This window comes from Thunnus albacares, chromosome 17, assembly GCF_914725855.1.
Source record: "Thunnus albacares chromosome 17, fThuAlb1.1, whole genome shotgun sequence".
Taxonomy (NCBI): Eukaryota; Metazoa; Chordata; class Actinopteri; order Scombriformes; family Scombridae; genus Thunnus; species Thunnus albacares.
In genome coordinates this window covers 8,232,618-8,250,478 of record NC_058122.1, presented here as the reverse complement: position 1 = coordinate 8,250,478, position 17,861 = coordinate 8,232,618, and the positions used below count along the sequence as shown (strand labels likewise).

Below are 17,861 nucleotides of genomic sequence, written 5' to 3'. Positions count from 1 at the left end.
GACTGATGTTTGATGTGCGAACCTCTAACACTAAAAATGTCATAAAATCAATTAGGGTAGTTTATGCCTTGTATGAGTAAAAGGCCTATGTCATAAAATTCAGTATTAATTTTAACTGAAAGCTTAAACAACTCCCACTTGCTTTCTTCTTGATCACTAACCTCCATCAGACCTGCTCCTTCAGCCCTGTCAGTCTCCTCCATCTTACTCCTCTCCCTCTCCTCAACCTGTTTTTAGTAACATGTTATTTTATTAAACTCAGATTTACAAGAACCACTTTAAATTTGTATTTGTCTGAACTGGCAAAATCTTCTCACCTGACTGGCCGTTGGTGGAGCTGCTACCTTTTTTGAAGAAATTTCATATATCCATCAACATGTGGAGGAACTGAGGGATATAAAATTTCGTTATGATCAACACAATGTGACCTTTTTACTGACATTAACTGATTATAAACAATAATCTATGCCTACTGATATGATTGTTTTGAAATACTTAAGAGGCATATAAAAGCAAAGGATGTAAAGAGCTGTCAATAACATTATTTCTATCTCTTTCACTCGTTCACACTTTGGCTGGCCAGCTCATCAGCTAGTTAGTACAGTGGAAACTGCTTATAGTAATCACGTCCTTCTGGGTCAAATTAATCACTATGAGCAAATGATTATTATAATCATTATTATATCATCTTTTTTTTTCTTTTTCTTTATTTCCCATGCAGATAACCATCTAATTGACATTTGTATATTTATTACATGAATAAAAAAGTAATGAAATGGCCAGCTTCACTATTTACTGTAGCTGTTTCAGAATACAGTACAGCTGTTTGAAACGCTGTTGACGCCTTCCTAACTCATTTTAAGACGAGAGAGATAGAGAGAGATAGAGATAGAGAGAGAGAGAGAGAGAGTAGCAGTGGTCAAGCGAGCTAGAGAATGGATGAGGAGAGCGAGTGGTGGTAGCGTGAAAGCTGGTGAATGAGGAGAAGAAAATTTTATTTTCTGATTGTAAACACACCCACACCCAGCACCTCCGTACGCCTGATAATGGTGCAGCAGCCGCTAATTACAATACCATATGTGTATCATGAAAGTAAGGTAAAAAATAACAATAGTTACCGTAATTTTAATTTCCCCCCCCATGTTTTCATGTATCAAAATACTCAAAATGAACACTGTAAGCAGACTATTGATTACTATAAGCAAATTATTTTTAACAGCATTTGTATAGGAATGATTCTGTCCTGAGCTTTTTGATCACGGTTGATCACTGTAACCGTGATTATATAAGCAGTTTCCACTGTATAATGTTAGTGTTATATAGCCTATCCTCTTATCTTTTCCCAAGCGGTAACCTCTGGGGCTGTAAAATGAAGCCAATGCGGAAGTGCCAAAAACTGCAGTTCCTTGAATGGCCACTTGAGGCTGGCTCCAAAAGCAAGTCGTTCTCCATAGACCCCCATGTTAAAATGCCCAACTTTACAGCAGAAATAAACATGTTTACAGCCTGGTACAAAAACGGTTTAGGTCTCTATAGCTAATTTCCCCTTTCATGACAACTGTACCGGGGGCGAATTTTTTATAACTCACCCGTTTAGGTTTTATTAAGCCGTAAAGTTATGCATAATGAAGGACATGGCTGCTTTGAGTGACAGGTCCGCCAGCCGCTAGGTGGCTTGTTTCAGCCATTCAGCCCACCTCTTTGCCCATTTTTGATTGGCTGGGAGTTAGGCAGCGTTATGCACTGCCAAGATGGTTACGGCCGGAGCGGCTCGCTTTGAGCTTCAAAACCGCTCCTCAGAAACCAACGGGTGACGTCACGGTAACTACGTCCATATTTTTATACAGTCTATGTCTTTTCCTCACTTAAACCTAAAGTTAGCTAACGTTAAGCAAGTAACAAACAAGTAACAACTTGATAGAGAGAGAGAGTTCCGAGAGCAGCTGCACCAAAAATGAGCTCCTAACAGTCCTTCAACTTTTGATGAAAGAACTGAAACAAAACACCGAAATAATTTGATAAATAGGTACCTAAAGGTACATAGAGGATACTGGCAGCAGGACATCTCTAAATCTCAAGATTTTGAAGAGAAAAAAAAGAGAAAAAGAAGGAGGAAAACTACAGGCTAAAGCTAGTTGACCAACTGACAGTTTGGATCTGCCTCAGTGGACCTCTCTACAACTGGAATAAGTCTGTGAAACAAAGGACTGGTAGGCCTTCCATCCAGTTTTTTTGGAAAACTGAGACCTTTTCTGTGGAAAGAAGAATGTTGCCTTTCTATGCCTGTCTAAAATAGTATTTTAAAACATATTACTAAAGTTAAGAGCTAAAATAAAGAGCTAGCTAGCAGTGACAGTTGATATCATCGGTCGCCATGGAGACCACCACATACACAACAGAATGCAGAGAAATAGAATATCCTGCTAAGTGTAAAAGTGTATACGCCAAGAACAAGCACAAAGAAAAGACCCTACAAGAAAACCCTGAGTGCCTGTATGCAGATTACATCCTGCTCAATGGCAAGAAAATTAAAAACAACCTGATCTTCCACACCAAACATCCAGAGCTGTGGAAAAATGCTGTCTGTAACAACTACCAGCACACCTTCAAAGAGGGAATTGGCTGTGGTGGCAGAGTGACCATCTGTCAGGATGAGAGTCTGGACACTGAGAACCCTATATTGACTCTAACTTATTATAAAACCAAAGGAACGGTGCTGGTCCAGGGAAACCAGACCAGTCTCAACCTGTTTGAGAAGATGTTTCACCAGCTGAAAACAGAAGTAGACATCAATAGATCCAGCTCAGTTATGGACCCAGAAGACACCATCAACCCAGCAGACACAGAGGAGTCAGAACAAGAGGAGGAGAGAGAACCAGAGCAGAAAGACCCTAACTGCACTCACCCCTCAACCCTGACTGAGAAACTGAGAGAAAGCCTGTCTTCACTGGAGCTGGACTACACTGAGTTCAGAGAGCTGATACTGACCAGGCTCACAGAACTCAACAACATCCAGCAACTGAGGAAAGGGCTCCAACAGACAAAAGAAGACCATCAAAAGAGCATCGATGATCTCAGACAGACCACCTACACCCTACAAGAGGAGAACACCAGTCTGCGGGCCCAGATGGCCAAAATAAAAGAGGACACAGAGAGCAGAGAGAGGAGCCTCAGGAGACAGTTGGAACACATGAGGATCCAGGTACAGGACAAGAGCCCCTGCACTCCTCTCTGCTATTCCTCAGCCCATATCCAAGATTATACCACTGGCTCACTGACACAGCTCTCTACCCCCACCCTTAACCTAGAGACACAGCCTCCCAACGCCACCCCCACCCCTGAGCCCTCAGCCTTGGCTGAAGATGGTCAAACACCCTTTCCCACAGCCACTTACCCAGACATAGACCCCCTCCCTGCTGGCCAGGCTGACCCCTCCTCTACACCTTCACCCACTGTAGCAGCCAAGCCAGAGCCAGAGGTGGTGCTACTAATTGACTCAAATGGGAACTATGTGGAACCCAGACACCTCTTCCCTGGCCAACGTATTGTGTTCAAGCGCTGTAGGAACACTGGGCATGCGTTGGAGCTGCTACAACGAGACTCCCTTGGCTGTCCCGAGATCATCGTTGTCCACACAGGCACAAACGACCTGCGCCTCCTACACCGAGACACAGCCCAGGCAGTCACTAAGGTGGCAGAGAAAGCCTGCAGAGTGCTTCCAGAGTCAAGGGTGGTGATCTCCACCCTCTTGCCCTGTACAGATACCCCACCTCATGTCATACATGACATTAACATGGAGATCACCCGGAACTGTTCCAGCCTCCACCTGGCACACCATACCCCCATCGGCATCTGGCACCTATATGACAGGCTGCACCTCGACAGAGACAGAGTCAGAGTATTTGCCAAAACTCTCAAGGATGTTGCCCTCGGAAGAAAGCCCGACTCCACCACCACAGCAGGCCACTATAGGACCTCCAGACACCCAAGAAACACACCGTCACAACCCAGCCCTCGTCACCCTGCTCTACCTCACCCTCCCGACCTACAGCCTCCTACACCCCACATCCAGAGAGCTCCACCTCACCATCCCCACCCACAGCCTCCTGAACCCCACACCCAAAGAGCTCCTCCTATCAACAGAGCCCCCCCCTTAACAACAGATGACCTATGCTGCTGCTCTGGCCAGGCCAGCTCCTCAGCCTGCACCCCAACACGTCTCAGAGCTGGAGGAGATCAAGCAGATGCTACAGAGTCTGTGCAGGGGACTACTAGTAAGCTAGATATAACATCAGTCATCCATCATATTGGTAGGACTCCCAAATAGATTTCATGGTCTTATATTAACATAGTGTGGTTCAATCTCAATTTTTCTTTTCTTTCTTTTTTCTTTTCACATATTTATTTGTAAAAAAAATCTCTTACTATTTTACAATTTACAATTTCTCAAATTAAACAAATACTAATTTCATAAGAAAATACTGAATACATTAGATAATTAATGTAATTAATATGAATATATTTCACTCTAATAGGTTCTACAAGGTCACTTGTGTAAAAGTTATTTCTGTGTTTGTTTTATTTTATAGAGTCTAACTCCTTCTGGGACCAGTGGAACTCTGTCTGTCAGTCTGAGCCTGAGGAGCTGGTCATACAAGACGGAGACATACGGACTCAACATTTCCACACCTTATTTGGGCCAAAACCACCAGGAACTGACTTACAAAACAAACAAATACTGGAAAAACTACTAAATATGGAATTGATATTCAAAGACCACCAGAACCCCCTAGATTTCCCCATTACTATGAACCATTTGAAAACAAAATTGAAGACCCTCAAAAACAAAAAAGCATGTGGGCCTGATGGGATACTAAACGAAATGCTGAAATACAGCACAGAAAAATTCCAATTGACTATTCTAAAATTATTCAACTTAATTCTGAATGTGGGATATTTTCCTGAGAGTTGGAATAATGGTCTTATTACACCTATATTTAAAAGTGGAGACAGATTTGACCCTCAAAATTACAGAGGGATATGTGTCAGCAGCTGTGTGGGCAAGCTGCTCTGCAGCATCATCAACTCCCGTATAGTTGAGTTCCTTGATGAGCACAATGTCCTGCATAAAAGTCAGATTGGATTCATGCCTCACCATCACACATCTGACCATATCTTCACCCTCACCACTCTCATTAACACAAATGTGCACCAAATTAAAAATAAAATTTATTCATGTTTTGTATATTTCAAAAAGGCCTTTGATTGTATTTGGCATGAAGGGCTCTTTTATGGATTATTAGAGAGTGGCTTAGGGGGTAAAACCTATGATCCAATTAAATCAATGTATTTTAATAACAGATGCGCAATTAAAATTGGAAACAAAAGAACCAGTTACTTCAAACAGTACCGTAGGGTGAAACAGGACTGAAGTTTGAGCCCAACCCTTTTTAACATATATATAAATAAATTTGCAGAACAACTGCAAATATCCACAGCTCCTGGTGTGACCCTGCAGGACACAGAGGTCAAATGTCTGATGTTTGCTGACGACCTGGTTCTCCTGTCTCCCTCCAGAGAGGGCTTACAGCAGAGCCTGGACATCCTCCACATGTTCAGTCAAATATGGGCCCTAACTGTAAATATAAATAAAACCAAAACATTGACTTTCCAAAAAAGATCCAACTCCCAGAAAAATAAATTCACATTAGGAAATATAGAAATTGAGCATACAAAACATTATACATATTTAGGCTTGAATATCAGTTCCGCTGGACATTTTGGCCTGGCTGTGAATGAGCTGAAGGAGAAGGCAAGAAGGGCTTTTTACACCATCAAAAGAAAAATACCAATTGACCTTCCAATTAGGGCCTGGCTCAAAATTCTAAATTCAGTAATAGAGCCAATAATGTTATATGGTAGTGAAGTGTGGGGTCCACTTACCAGTCAAGACCTCTCAAAATGGAAAAGACACCCACTGGAAGCCCTGCATGCAGAACTGTGCAAAAACATACTGAGAGTCCACAGACACACAGCCAATAATGCATGCAGGGCAGAACTTGGTCAATACCCTTTAATAATTATAAATTCAGAAGCGAGCCAACAAATTTTATAAACACCTCCAATCTAGCGACCCCCAGTCCTTCCAATACAAAGCCCCTCAGTGCCACGAGTTGAACAAAGATCAGAGTCCCCTCTGCCAGCTGCTGCTGAAGCTCTGCCCACACACACCAAAAACAATCTTGCCCAACCAAATCATCTCAAAACAAAAAGAAAATTATATCAAATATTGGAACAAAACCACAAAATCACAAAGTAAATTAGAATTGTATTTGACCCTAAATAGAGTGTACATGGTGGCAGAGTACCTGACCACCGTGACTGATAGAAAACTGAGAAAAACGCTGACAATGTACAGACTGAGTGGACACAGCCTGGCCACAGAAACAGGCCGTCACAGGCAGAACAGGCTCCCTAGGGAGGCCAGACTGTGTTCACTTTGTCATAAAGGAGAAGTTGAGACAGAATCTGACTTCCTATTATACTGTGACAAATATAAAGATTTGAGAGAAGTTTTCTTTGAAAAAATAAATCATATATATCCTGAATTTATCCACCTCCCTGATCTTCAGAAACTGTCCTATCTATGTGGGGAGAAAAGTCAATGTGCAGTAATAGCTGCAAAATATATTAAGTCTTGTCATAATCTGAGAGAAATAAGCTCTGTAGTGAATGTTTCTGTGTGATTACATCTGTAAAATGTAATTGTATTAATATTATAGTTTATATTTACATATTATTGTATAATTATTAATCATCTGTCAATGTTTATAGTTTTCTGTACTGCTTTGGCAATGTAGATTGTCATGCCAATAAAGCTTATTTGAATTGAATTGAATTGAATTGAATTTATAGACATACATTGACCATCATTTGCCACACATTCATATTAGAGCCTGGTATCTTCACTCTGTAACTACTTACTATTTCACTCTGTATATGATGTTTATCTTGGTAAAGTTTTCGCCAACATCTTGTCACAACTTCAGTGCTTTCTGACTAGGTCTTAGTAACTGGTACTTTAGGTACATTGTGAATTTGGAGACGCAATGGCACAGTTCGATCGACTTTAATGAAAAATGAATTAGAAAAAACTATTGATGGTTTAAACTAATAATGTACATTTATTTTAGGGGGGCTAAAGCCCCCGTCCCAAGTAGCTCTCAAATGGAAAACCAGATATTAAGTCCAGGTTTCCATGTAACCTTACATCCTCACAAAGATGTGTTAGTCCGTGAATATTATAAACAACATGCTCTGGCCCATACAACTGACTAAAATGTTCCACAAATGACACAAGTAGACTGTTGGCAAAATCATTTAGGGCCAAACATAATGTTGGACTTGACAAAATATAAACTGATACAGATAGCAGCATAAAATTTTGACATAATAGAATTGCCACCACATCATGGAGGACCACTCAACCAGTATACAATAAAAACTGCCTTAGCTCTGTTGCCTTCCACCTTTGTCTCTCTGATAAATTTCTAGGCTTTTGTGCAAAGTCAACTGGAATTGAAGCTCTCAAGCCAATTGGTGCATTTGAAATCAGTTCACCCTGACAGGCAGAGTTCCGACAACGGAGGGTCCTGAAACATGCCACAGATTTAATAGTTTTCTCATGACAATCCTGCATCCCATCACTCCTCTGCTGACTCCATTCTCAGTTCATCCTCCCATCTGGACTTTGATTTGGAGACTGTGTCACTGATCAAGGACATGGTGTTTTGATCAATTTCAGATATAAGCCCCCTCTGAGTAGGAAATAGTTTGAAAAGGCTCTCCCATTTGGATGTGTTTAGGAAGTCTGGTATCTACAAGCAAGGCCGGACAGGAAGGCTTTGCCCCCCAAACCCATGTGAGGTGGGAGGAACCACTGTACTTGTGGTCATACTGGGTGACAGCGCCTATCCTCTGCTTACCTGGTCGATAAAACCTTTCAGTGATAATGGGCAATTCACAAGAGAGAGGAGAGTTTACAATTATCATCTAAGCCGGGCACGGATGGTGGTGGAGAACGCCTTCGGGAGACTAAAGGGGAGGTGGAGGATACTAATGAAGAGAAATGACACAAGCTTGGAGAAGCTTGAGAACATCGTTATCGCCTGGTGTGTGCTCCACAACTTGTTTGAGTCATCAGGAGAGCCTTTCTATGATAAAAAAAAAAAAAACACAAACAAAAAAAAAAAGTTAAAAACAAAAACAAAGTAACATTGGATTTGTCACCATCCACAGTTCATTCTATTTGCTAATATTTTCCTAAGTTAAATTCCATTTTATTGTTGCAGGTGATTTTACCAGGGTTGGAAGCAACATGACAATAAGAATAGGTCATTTGTTAGTGTAATCCAAAACAAACCATAACCAAAACCTTTGCTGATTTGCTGACAAGTAGTGCCACTATACTCTCACACTCATATAGAAATTAAAACACTTCACAAACTTAATCACTTTATTGTCTGTGGGAGCAACATTTAATGACCTTATAAGTACCTGTGTAAGTTTTACAGAATCTTTCTTTGGGGAAGCCAAAGGCTTCGATTAGCAATCACCCAGACCATCTAATTTCAAAGGTTGAAATAAAAAAAAAAAGACCTGCTAGTTATTTAAGTTCTGTGTTGGAAAGCCCAACAGCAGCTCCTGGTGGACTAAAATGTGAGTGACAGGCTCAGAGTGTCTGCTGCCTCACTTGGTCACTGCGGCACCAATAGGAGTGCGTGAAGTGGGAGGGATTTGGGAATATTTGATGGCGCTGAACTCTGGGACTTTGTGAACATACATAACACACACAGTCTCTCTCTCTTCCACTCCTACACACTTACTCAACCCCCATCAAACACACACATTCTCCTCTCTAATAAACAATATTTATATTTTTATCAGAAGTATTTATCACCCATCACTTATGTGCAATACTGTATCTGCGCACAAATGTGCAATATAATGTATATTTGTATATACCTACATTTTAATCCGTCTTTCTCGTATATTTCTTTTCTCTCTCTCCTTTTTTAATAATTATAAATATTTTATTACATACCCTAAGTGGAACTAGATCTTAAAAAAGCCAAATTTCACTGCCTTCAGTGTTGCCATCTGCTGTGTTGCATGTGACAGTAAAAGCTCTTGAATCTTGAATGTCTTGCTTTCTGCCCTTCTAGTGACCCATGTGTCATGAAAAGGGATCCACATGTGTGTTTTGTTGTATGTAGGCAATCTAGCCTGCAGAGTTGGAGTCATGGCTGGAGTTAAACAAGAGAAAAAAAAATCACTCTTCAAGAGCTGATACACCTACAGTACTGAATCCAAAAGGCTTCATAGAGCAAGCCAAAAATGAAAATTAATAACTGCAAGCTTGTACACACACATTCATAAATTAGTCTAGACAGATATAAAGTTATATTTAAAAAAAAAAGAAAAAAAAAAAAAAGAATAAATATCCAGCATAGTGGTACAGAGTTCAATGAGAAATGGTATCAGATAACAACACATTCTGACAGCCTAAAAGATTATTATTGTGTGTCCAAAACATATTGACTCAGGTCATTTATTGTTATATAATAATAATAATAATAATAATAATAATAATAATAATAATAATAATAATAATAATAATAATAATAATAATAATAATAATATTCATCATCATCATCATCTAGGCTGTCAGAATGGACATTTTCTGATACCATATCCCACTGAACCCTGTGACACTACTTTACAAAAATACAATTTTATACCTGTCAAAACAAACAGATACTGTAACCTTGTTCATCTGAAACATAAAGTATAATCTTTTATTCATAAAGTATATATTTCATCTCCATTCTGTGTACAGTATCTTATGAGTGTGGGTCATTAATTTATGGCTTGCTGTTCACTGCCTTTTGGATTAAATACTATAGGTTCCCTTTAAGAGTGACTTTTTTCCCTCTCTTGCTCAACTCAAGCCATGACTCCGCACCATTGCTGCCAGATTGCCTACAAACTACAAAACACACCTGATTCACTTTTTGTGACTCATGAGTCAGTGAAAGGGCAGGAAACAGTGACATCTACTGCGCCTGGTCTGACCTGCCACAGGTCAAAAAGTATTGCCAAACTCTACTGGATGAACGATTTAGCTGGTGATTTTCTATGTTTTCTTATTGTCAACAAATCTCATGTGCAGAGCCAAACCAACAATAAATCGATCCTACGTACAATTATTGTGTGCATGCAAAGTCTGATATCATTTTCCTCTATGCCATAGATCTCCACTTTATTACTGTTATTAGTGTTTGGAGCTGTTTCTAAACAAACTAAAGTAATCACTCTCATCATGGACAAGGAACATGTTGCTCAGTGCAGCGGTGTGGCTCAGTAAAAAAAAAGAACATCACTATGTTGTAATCATTGAAACAACATTCTCAGTCTCAAGTTTTGCTGAAAGTTAATAAAAAAAAATATTCTCATGTTCTTTGATATCTGTTGAATTCTTGATTAAAATATTACCTTTCTCATTGGTTGCAGACAGTACGGATGTGATTTCAGACTCTCCTCCTGTGCTCTCGTCATTGTTTTTTGAGTGTTGAGCTTCACCAGGTTCACTCACTGGATCACACTAAGAAAACAGGTGATTTTATTGAACAATTAGTTCTCCAGGTTAGACCCACTGAGATTAAGGATGTCTTTTCTACTTGGAACCCAAAACCAAGAAAACTACATCAAGATAAAAGTTGAAGCTCAACAACACAAAGTGTTGTGCCAATTCAGAACAATAAAGCCAGTTAAAACAGTACACATTAAAAAAATGCAAGTGGAATTGTATTCAATTAAAAGTAAATGTTTTTTGTAAAACTTTTGTAAAGTTTACTTATCCACTGTCAAACAGGCAGTTCATGAAACCAAAACCTGTACATCACTAGGTAAAAACATACTTTAAAAGGTCTGATCTTGCAGTGTAGACACTGCGTGTAATATTAAAATGTTATTTTCTAACATGTAATGCTGATATGGCTTCTTTTTGAAAAAAAAAAGGTTCTGTTAAATACAGCTGTATGAAGATGACTAATTAGCGTGAAAAGATTTTACCTTCTTTTTAGCTGCAGTCTCCTCTACTGCAAGGTCATGTAAGAAAAAAACAGATTACACAGGATCAGCATAAGAATATATATTTGGTTAGCTAATATTTTTAATTCATGAATGTTTTTATTTCAAACTTAAAGATTACCTTTGTCTCTTGTCACAGACGGTATTACATATTTGATTTCAAACCCTCATCCTCCTCCAGGGTAAATGTATTCATTTAAATGTGCACATATACCCTTAAAGTCACATATCTGCTTGCTTATACCCCTCTGCTCATCTACATATGTGATTGTATGTAAAAATCAGTTTCTGTAGATTCTAAAAAAGGATACAAGTAGTGCAAAGGTGTGTAAGAGTGAAAGAGTGCTGAAAAACTGTAAATGTTGAATGGATAATGTAATAAGTTACTTTATAGGGCTTATACAGTATATGCATGTGTACACGTCTGTGTACAGTATATACAGCCTTCTTAAATATATATTTGACAGTGTGAATAATTTAACTGTTCATAAGTGTGACTGCGAGGGCAAAGAAACTAACTAACCTGAGTCTGATAGTTTTGGTGAACAGTGTTCTATAGTGCCTACCAGAGGGGGGAAGGTCGGACAGGTCATGTCCAGGGTGTGACAGTCTGCAGTGATTTTCCCTACCCGGTTCCTGGCTCTGGAGGTGTGCAGGTCCTGGATGGTGGGCAGGTTGGTACCAATCATCTTTTCTGCAGACTTGACTGTCTGTTGTAGTCTGTTCCCGTCCTGTCTGGTGGTCGATCCAAACCAGACAGTGACGGAAGTGCAGAGAACAGACTTGATGACTGTGGTGTCAAGCTGGATCAGCAGCTCGTGAGGCAGATTGTTCTTTCTGAGCTGGTGCAGGAAGTACATCATTTGCTGGGCCTTTTTGATGACTGTGTTGATGCTGGACCCTCACTTCAGGTCCTTGGAGATTGTAGATCCCAGAAAGTGCAGTTGTTGGTGTAGAGGGAAAAGAGCAAACATCCCTGAGGGGCATCAGTGCTGACTGTCCCTCAGCCTCACCTGCTGCTTCCTGTCTGTCAGAAAGTTTGTGATCCACTGACAGGTGGATCTCTGTCATCAACAAACTGAAAGACCACAGCAGGCAATGTGAGCTGGGTGAGTTTAGTGAGGAGGAACAAGGAACAAGATCTTTGCGTATGCCCCTGGGGAGTCACGGTGTTGGAGGATACTGGAGGTACTTACCTATTTGCCCAGTAGGCAAACTACAGGGGTCCCAGCAGGGGGCCTGTGATGTCCTTCAGGTGGGTCAACACCAGTTTCTCGAAGGACTTTATGATCACAGACGTCAAGGCGATGGGCCTGTAGTTGTTCAGTCCAGTGATGGAGGGTTTCTTGGTGACGGGGATGATAGTGGAACATTTGAAGCAGGAGGGGACTTCACACAGCTCCAGTAAACTGATGAAGATCTGAGTGAAGATGGGGGCCAGCTGGTCAGCACAGACTTTCAGACCGGAGGGTGACACGCTGTCTGGGCCTGGTGCCTTCCTGATCTTCTGTTTCTGAAAGATTAGTCAATCAGTCAATTAACAAAAAATTAAATGTTCATTTATGATAAACAATTAATCACCTTGAGTCTTTTTTTTTTTTAAGGAAAAATGCAGAAATTCTCTAGCTTCACAAATGTAATTATTTTCTGGTTTTCTTGGTCTTGCATCTAGGGCTTTGGGAAACACGGATTGATATTTTTCACCATTTTATAGGCTCCATGACTAAACACATTAAGTAAAAATAATCGATAATGAAAATAATCAAAAGTTGCTGCCCTATTCCTATTGTCCATTCCAGAGTATGCAACAATAGCATACTTATAAGTTATCAGGTCATTTATGTGAAAGTAGTCCAATAAAAAAACTCATGCATTCAAACTTTACTTTAAAAAAATAAATACATATTAGCTGTAAAATATATGTAAGTTTTAATATAGATAACTAAGACAAATGCATTATATTAATGTTTAATACATACTTCATCTAGCCATCAGATCTTAAGTATAGTGGATTAAAACTAGTCTCACACAATACGCTAGTCCTGCAAAAGCATCTAAAATTGACATTGAGAAACTGTGTAGTAGTAATTTTCTAATAAAATGAAGTTATGGTACCACAGTTGAAAAGATAACACAACAAATGAGGCTAAAATGTGCAGTCATGGAAGAATACTGTCTTTATTGTTCATTTCACTACAACAAAGTTAAACACACTGATTGTCAGTTGATACATTTAAACTAGTTGAAAACTGTTAATACATAACTGTAAAACTCTTGTCTGGTTTACATATTACAGGATGTGCAATACAACTGTCAGTGCAAACATTTTGCAATTTAAAATGCTTCTTTTTAATACATCAGTCCTTCAGTTCATTTCAATACCCATTTCTGTAATAAGATAAATTACATTAATTGAACATATTGATCTCACCCAGCAAATACTGTAATAATATAGTGCTTAAGAGAATTTCCTGCAGATAGTTTATAGTGCTGTGATTCTTCTTTAGAAAGACCAAAAGAGAAACAATTTAAACCTTTAGAAAAGTCATGTCATTTAACAATGTTTACAAGGCTGAACTGTGACAACCCACACTTTCCAGAAGAAAATCTCTCTTTTATTTTCTTTTTATATTGTTCTGTATCTGTATGAAGACTTAAGACCTGATTTCAGACCAACCAGCTGCAAGATGGATCACAACCTTATAACAATTGATTTAGATAAAAAATGTGTTTTAAAAAAAAGAAATAAAGCAAAGGTATCACAAGAATGTGAACCTAATATCCTTTATCATCCCACACAGCATTGTAAATGTCACTGGACTCATTCACCAGCCCCAAACTGCTATCACATTTTCTGTTTTATCTATTATAATTGGTTATTTCTTATACAAATGATATATATATGGTTATATATGATACTGAATTCTGCCACCTGTACATCTTTGAGGTGGTTTACATATGCATGGTGATAAAAATATATCTGACAAGAGGAAACTAAGAAAATAATTCATTAGATAAATCAAGTGGAGTGTTAGCCTGTATTTATTTGTTCCAGTAGATCTCATAAGACTTCTTCTCTGAGTAATTGGCTTCTGTTGTTCCTGTGCCACATCTGACTTTTTCCTTTACTACTTTCACTACCAGACCACCAGCCAAGGCAATCCCTGCTGCAGCCTTGCCTATCTCAGCCACTGCATTCAGGATGCGTGTTGTTGTTGCCACAGTGCCCCAGGGGTCTGACACAACCCTGCTGGCCACTGAAGCCACACTGGGACCTGTTAACCCACACACATCACCAGCAGACCCAGCTACTGCTGCTGGGACATTAGCAGCCACCTGCTGAACTAGAGCTGTCCCTGCTGCAGTGCACTGAGAAGTCCCAGTACCTGCACCTACACTTCCTACCGTGGCCAATGCATGCTGCCCAGCAGCTGAAGCTAAACTACTCTGAGCTACAGAAGCACTGGCTACACCCGCTGTCCCCACTGCTGCTGTTTCAGCTCCACTGAGGGCTGCTGTACTGGAAGCTGCTCCCCCCAGAGCTGTGCCTAAAGCAGCTCCAGCTCCCACTGTGCCCCCAATACCTGCTGCCACCCCCACGGCAGAGGCCCCTATGATGCTAACCTGCCCAAGAGCATCCAGAGCGCCCTCCCCAGGACTGGCAGCCTCAGCACCTGCAATGGCTCCCACAGAACCACCCACAACTCCACCCGTTGCTACTCCCAGAGCCACTGCAGTTTTCCCTGAGGCTGCCGCTACTATGGCCCCTACAGCTTTCCCGACACCTGTGCCTCCCACTACAGATATTCCAGCTACCTGACCTGCAGCAAAACCAACCGAGTTCCCCACAAGAGACGCCCCGGCTGCAGCTGCTAGAGGGGCAGCTGCCCCAAACACTGCCCCCACTGCCAGGCCTGTGGCTCCGGCAGCCACCAGGATCTTTACTCTCTCTAGCACCTTAGCAGACAGTGCAGCCTCTCTCCTCATCCGCATCAAGGATGAACGGAGAGACTGTCGCCTGACGACAGCCCTGCTGCTGCCCCTACGCCTGCTTCTGAACTGGTCCCTACATCTCTCCACTCTGTCCCTCAGGAAGCTAAATGCACCCTTCTCCTCTGTCCATCTCTCCAGCATAAAATCCTCTTCATTTCCTCTCTCCAACTGCCTCCTCCTGAGCCTTTGTGATTCTATTTCACTGCTCCCTGTTTTGTCAGACTCCAAGTCACACTTCCTTCGTTTTGCAAGTTTAGCCTGTTCTTCCATTGTGTCGTTGTTTCCCCCTTGTTCCTCCCCCTCTGCCTGCCCTCGCTCCCACAGCATCCTTTTCTGCTCCTCCCTGATGGCAGCCTCTGCTTCTAAAAACATGGTATTGGTATAAAACCCTGTGTCAGTCTCCTTCACCATCTTGTCCACCTTCAACAAGAGTTCTTTAACCTGCACTGTGTTACTGGGGTCTTTGTTGTTGAGCACGTGGTATCTGCCCCCACACCTGTCAATCAGAGCCTTAAGCCCAGCAGGTGCAGTCTCCCTCAGGTACTCTTCTATCCCCAAGCCCTCTAGGTCATCACCCCTGGTAAAAAGAACCAGTGTGTGGTGACGGACTGCATCCTCCCCAAATATCTTGCTCAACTCGCAGACAGCCTGGTTCTCACTGTCTGTATAACGTCCTACTGGCACCACCAGGAGGAAAGCGTGTGGGCCCGGGGCAGAGAGAGACACACATTTGGCTACCTCAGCATGAATCTGCTCCACACTAAGGTGAGTGTCCCCAAAACCTGGCATGTCAACCACCGCGACTCCCCTCACCCTCCTCTGAGTGACAGCCTGGCCATCCTCCAACATGTCCTCTTCCTCAGCGAGCTCAGTGCTCCCCTGCTCGCAAATCTGGGTGACAGAGCTGGCACTAATCTGTGACAGGAACTGCCTCCGGCCCAAGATGGTGTTTCCAGACGCACTCTTGCCAGATCCGGTCTTTCCGATGAGGACCAGCCTGAGTTCTTCACTCCATCTGGTTCCAGAGTCGTCTTCTTCCTTCTCAGCCTCCATACCAACTGGCTCCTTTTTCTCTTCCTCATCCCCTGGTGGAAAAACTGCACAACAGAAATTGTCTGTAACTTGACAGTATTTCAATTTTGAATATGTTCATTGCAAGGACATAAGCTAATATAAACCATACATTCCCTCATTAATTGAAATACACTAGTGGTGGAAGAAGTACTCAGATCCTCTATTTAAAAGTACCAATATAACTATGTAAAAATACTCCATTACAAGTAAAAGTCCTGCATGAAAAATCCTACTTAAGTATTAGCAGCAAAATGTACTCAAAGTATTAATGTAAAAATACTTGTTCTGCAATAACTGATATATCATTATTATATATGACATCATTAGATTATTAATACTGAAGTATCAGGGTATAAGCAGCATGTTACTGTTGTAGCTGTTGGAGGTGGAGCTAGTTTGAACTACTTTATATACAGTTAGCTAGTTTAGTCCAGTAGTTCCCAACCTAGGGGTCCGGCCCCTCCAAAGGGTCACCAGACAGATGGGTTGTGAGATGATTAATGGGAGAGGAAAGAAGAAAAAACAAAGTTCTGGTACACAAATCTGTTATCAGTTTTTGGACTTTTTCTCTAATCTTTGATTTTTGGTGAAATATTGGATCATTTGAACATTTACTGAAATGAAACCATGTGAGAAGTTTAGAGGGGAAAATCACTATTTGGTGGAGCGGTTAACAACTCATGGACATCTGAAATGTGACCCTGACTACACACTGCTTTTTGTAAGACATCAAAAGCCAAAAAGGTTGTGGATGCTTTAACAATGTGTGGTATTTTAAAAGCTTGTTATATTATCCATTGTGTCAAACCTTCATCTGGAAAGTAACTAAAGCTGTCAAATGTAGTGGAGTAGAAAGTACAATATTCCCCTCTGAAATGTAGTGGAGTGGAAGTATAAAGTAGGATCGACTGGAAATGCTCAAGCAAAGTACAGGTACCCCAAAATTATACTTGAGTGCAGTATTTGAGTAAATGTACTTAGCTACTTTACACCAATAAAGACAGCAATCGAGACTTCTAAAAAAATCTCCTGTTTTATGTCGCTAACAAGTCTAGTGAAGTCAGTGTTTGTCAGGAAGGTTCTGCACAGAAACAAAACATCACAGCTGAATAGGTTAACATTAGCTTCAGTCAAGTGAAATGAGGAAACAGCTACCAACTAACCGCTAGGTGGTGAGGCTAGCTGCTATTTATATCGCATAATACCACCCAAAAATAACCAACCTTGACACTAAAGATCAGACATCAAGTTTTAATCCAAAATGCTCTGGTGTAAGCCTATACCATTTAATACCTAGCATTAAAATAACAGTTTAACATATATTGACTACAAACAGCTAATTTAGCATTAGCAAGCTAGCTTTAGCATATCGCTAAATTGAAATGAAAACTGATAGTCAAGACAGGAAGAGATTAGGTTATTTTACCTGAGTCCACGTTGTTAGACATCTCTCGGTCTGGCTAAAGGAGGATGTTTCTTCTCTGCATTCAAGCTCCTGCTATTAGCATCTTCTGGATGTAGCCGAAGCTACATGCGAAGTTGAGCTCAAACTAAACTGTTCAGCCCAAACAAAAACACTGGAGTTGATTCGTAGGAAGTATGTTTGGTGTCGGTCTGCCCTCTGTTGGCTGATCTGCTCAACT

The 17,861-nt window shown here is 40.8% G+C and overlaps 2 protein-coding genes across 2 annotated transcripts; one reads left to right on the top strand and one right to left on the bottom strand.

Moving 5' to 3' along the window:
- The first annotated feature begins 1,821 nt into the window (after positions 1-1,821).
- On the top strand, positions 1,822-5,646 carry LOC122966883. The gene is made up of 2 exons (XM_044331253.1): positions 1,822-4,274; positions 4,590-5,646. Exons 1-2 carry the CDS (start codon positions 2,375-2,377, stop codon positions 5,429-5,431), a joined length of 2,742 nt encoding a protein of 913 aa, XP_044187188.1. The 5' UTR covers positions 1,822-2,374; the 3' UTR covers positions 5,432-5,646.
- A 7,664-nt stretch (positions 5,647-13,310) lies between these two features.
- Positions 13,311-17,824, bottom strand: LOC122966885. Its single transcript, XM_044331254.1, has 2 exons — positions 17,645-17,824; positions 13,311-16,241 (listed from the first exon to the last, which is right to left on the bottom strand). The coding sequence occupies exons 1-2, from the start codon at positions 17,664-17,666 to the stop codon at positions 14,194-14,196; spliced, it is 2,070 nt and encodes a 689-aa protein (XP_044187189.1). The 5' UTR covers positions 17,667-17,824; the 3' UTR covers positions 13,311-14,193.
- Positions 17,825-17,861: the final 37 nt, after the last annotated feature.

What these genes read in the sequence shown, in the direction of transcription:
- LOC122966885 (XM_044331254.1), bottom strand. Translation starts at nt 17,666, where the DNA reads ATGTCTAACAACGTGGACTCAG. An exon ending in GTCTAACAACGTGGACTCAG is followed by an intron (nt 16,242 to 17,644) that starts GTAAAATAACCT and finishes TCTGTTGTGCAG; the next exon opens with TTTTTCCACCAGGGGATGAG.
- LOC122966883 (XM_044331253.1), top strand. Translation starts at nt 2,375, where the DNA reads ATGGAGACCACCACATACACAACAGAATGCAGAGAAATAGAATATCCT. An exon ending in GTCTGTGCAGGGGACTACTA is followed by an intron (nt 4,275 to 4,589) that starts GTAAGCTAGATA and finishes TTTATTTTATAG; the next exon opens with AGTCTAACTCCTTCTGGGAC.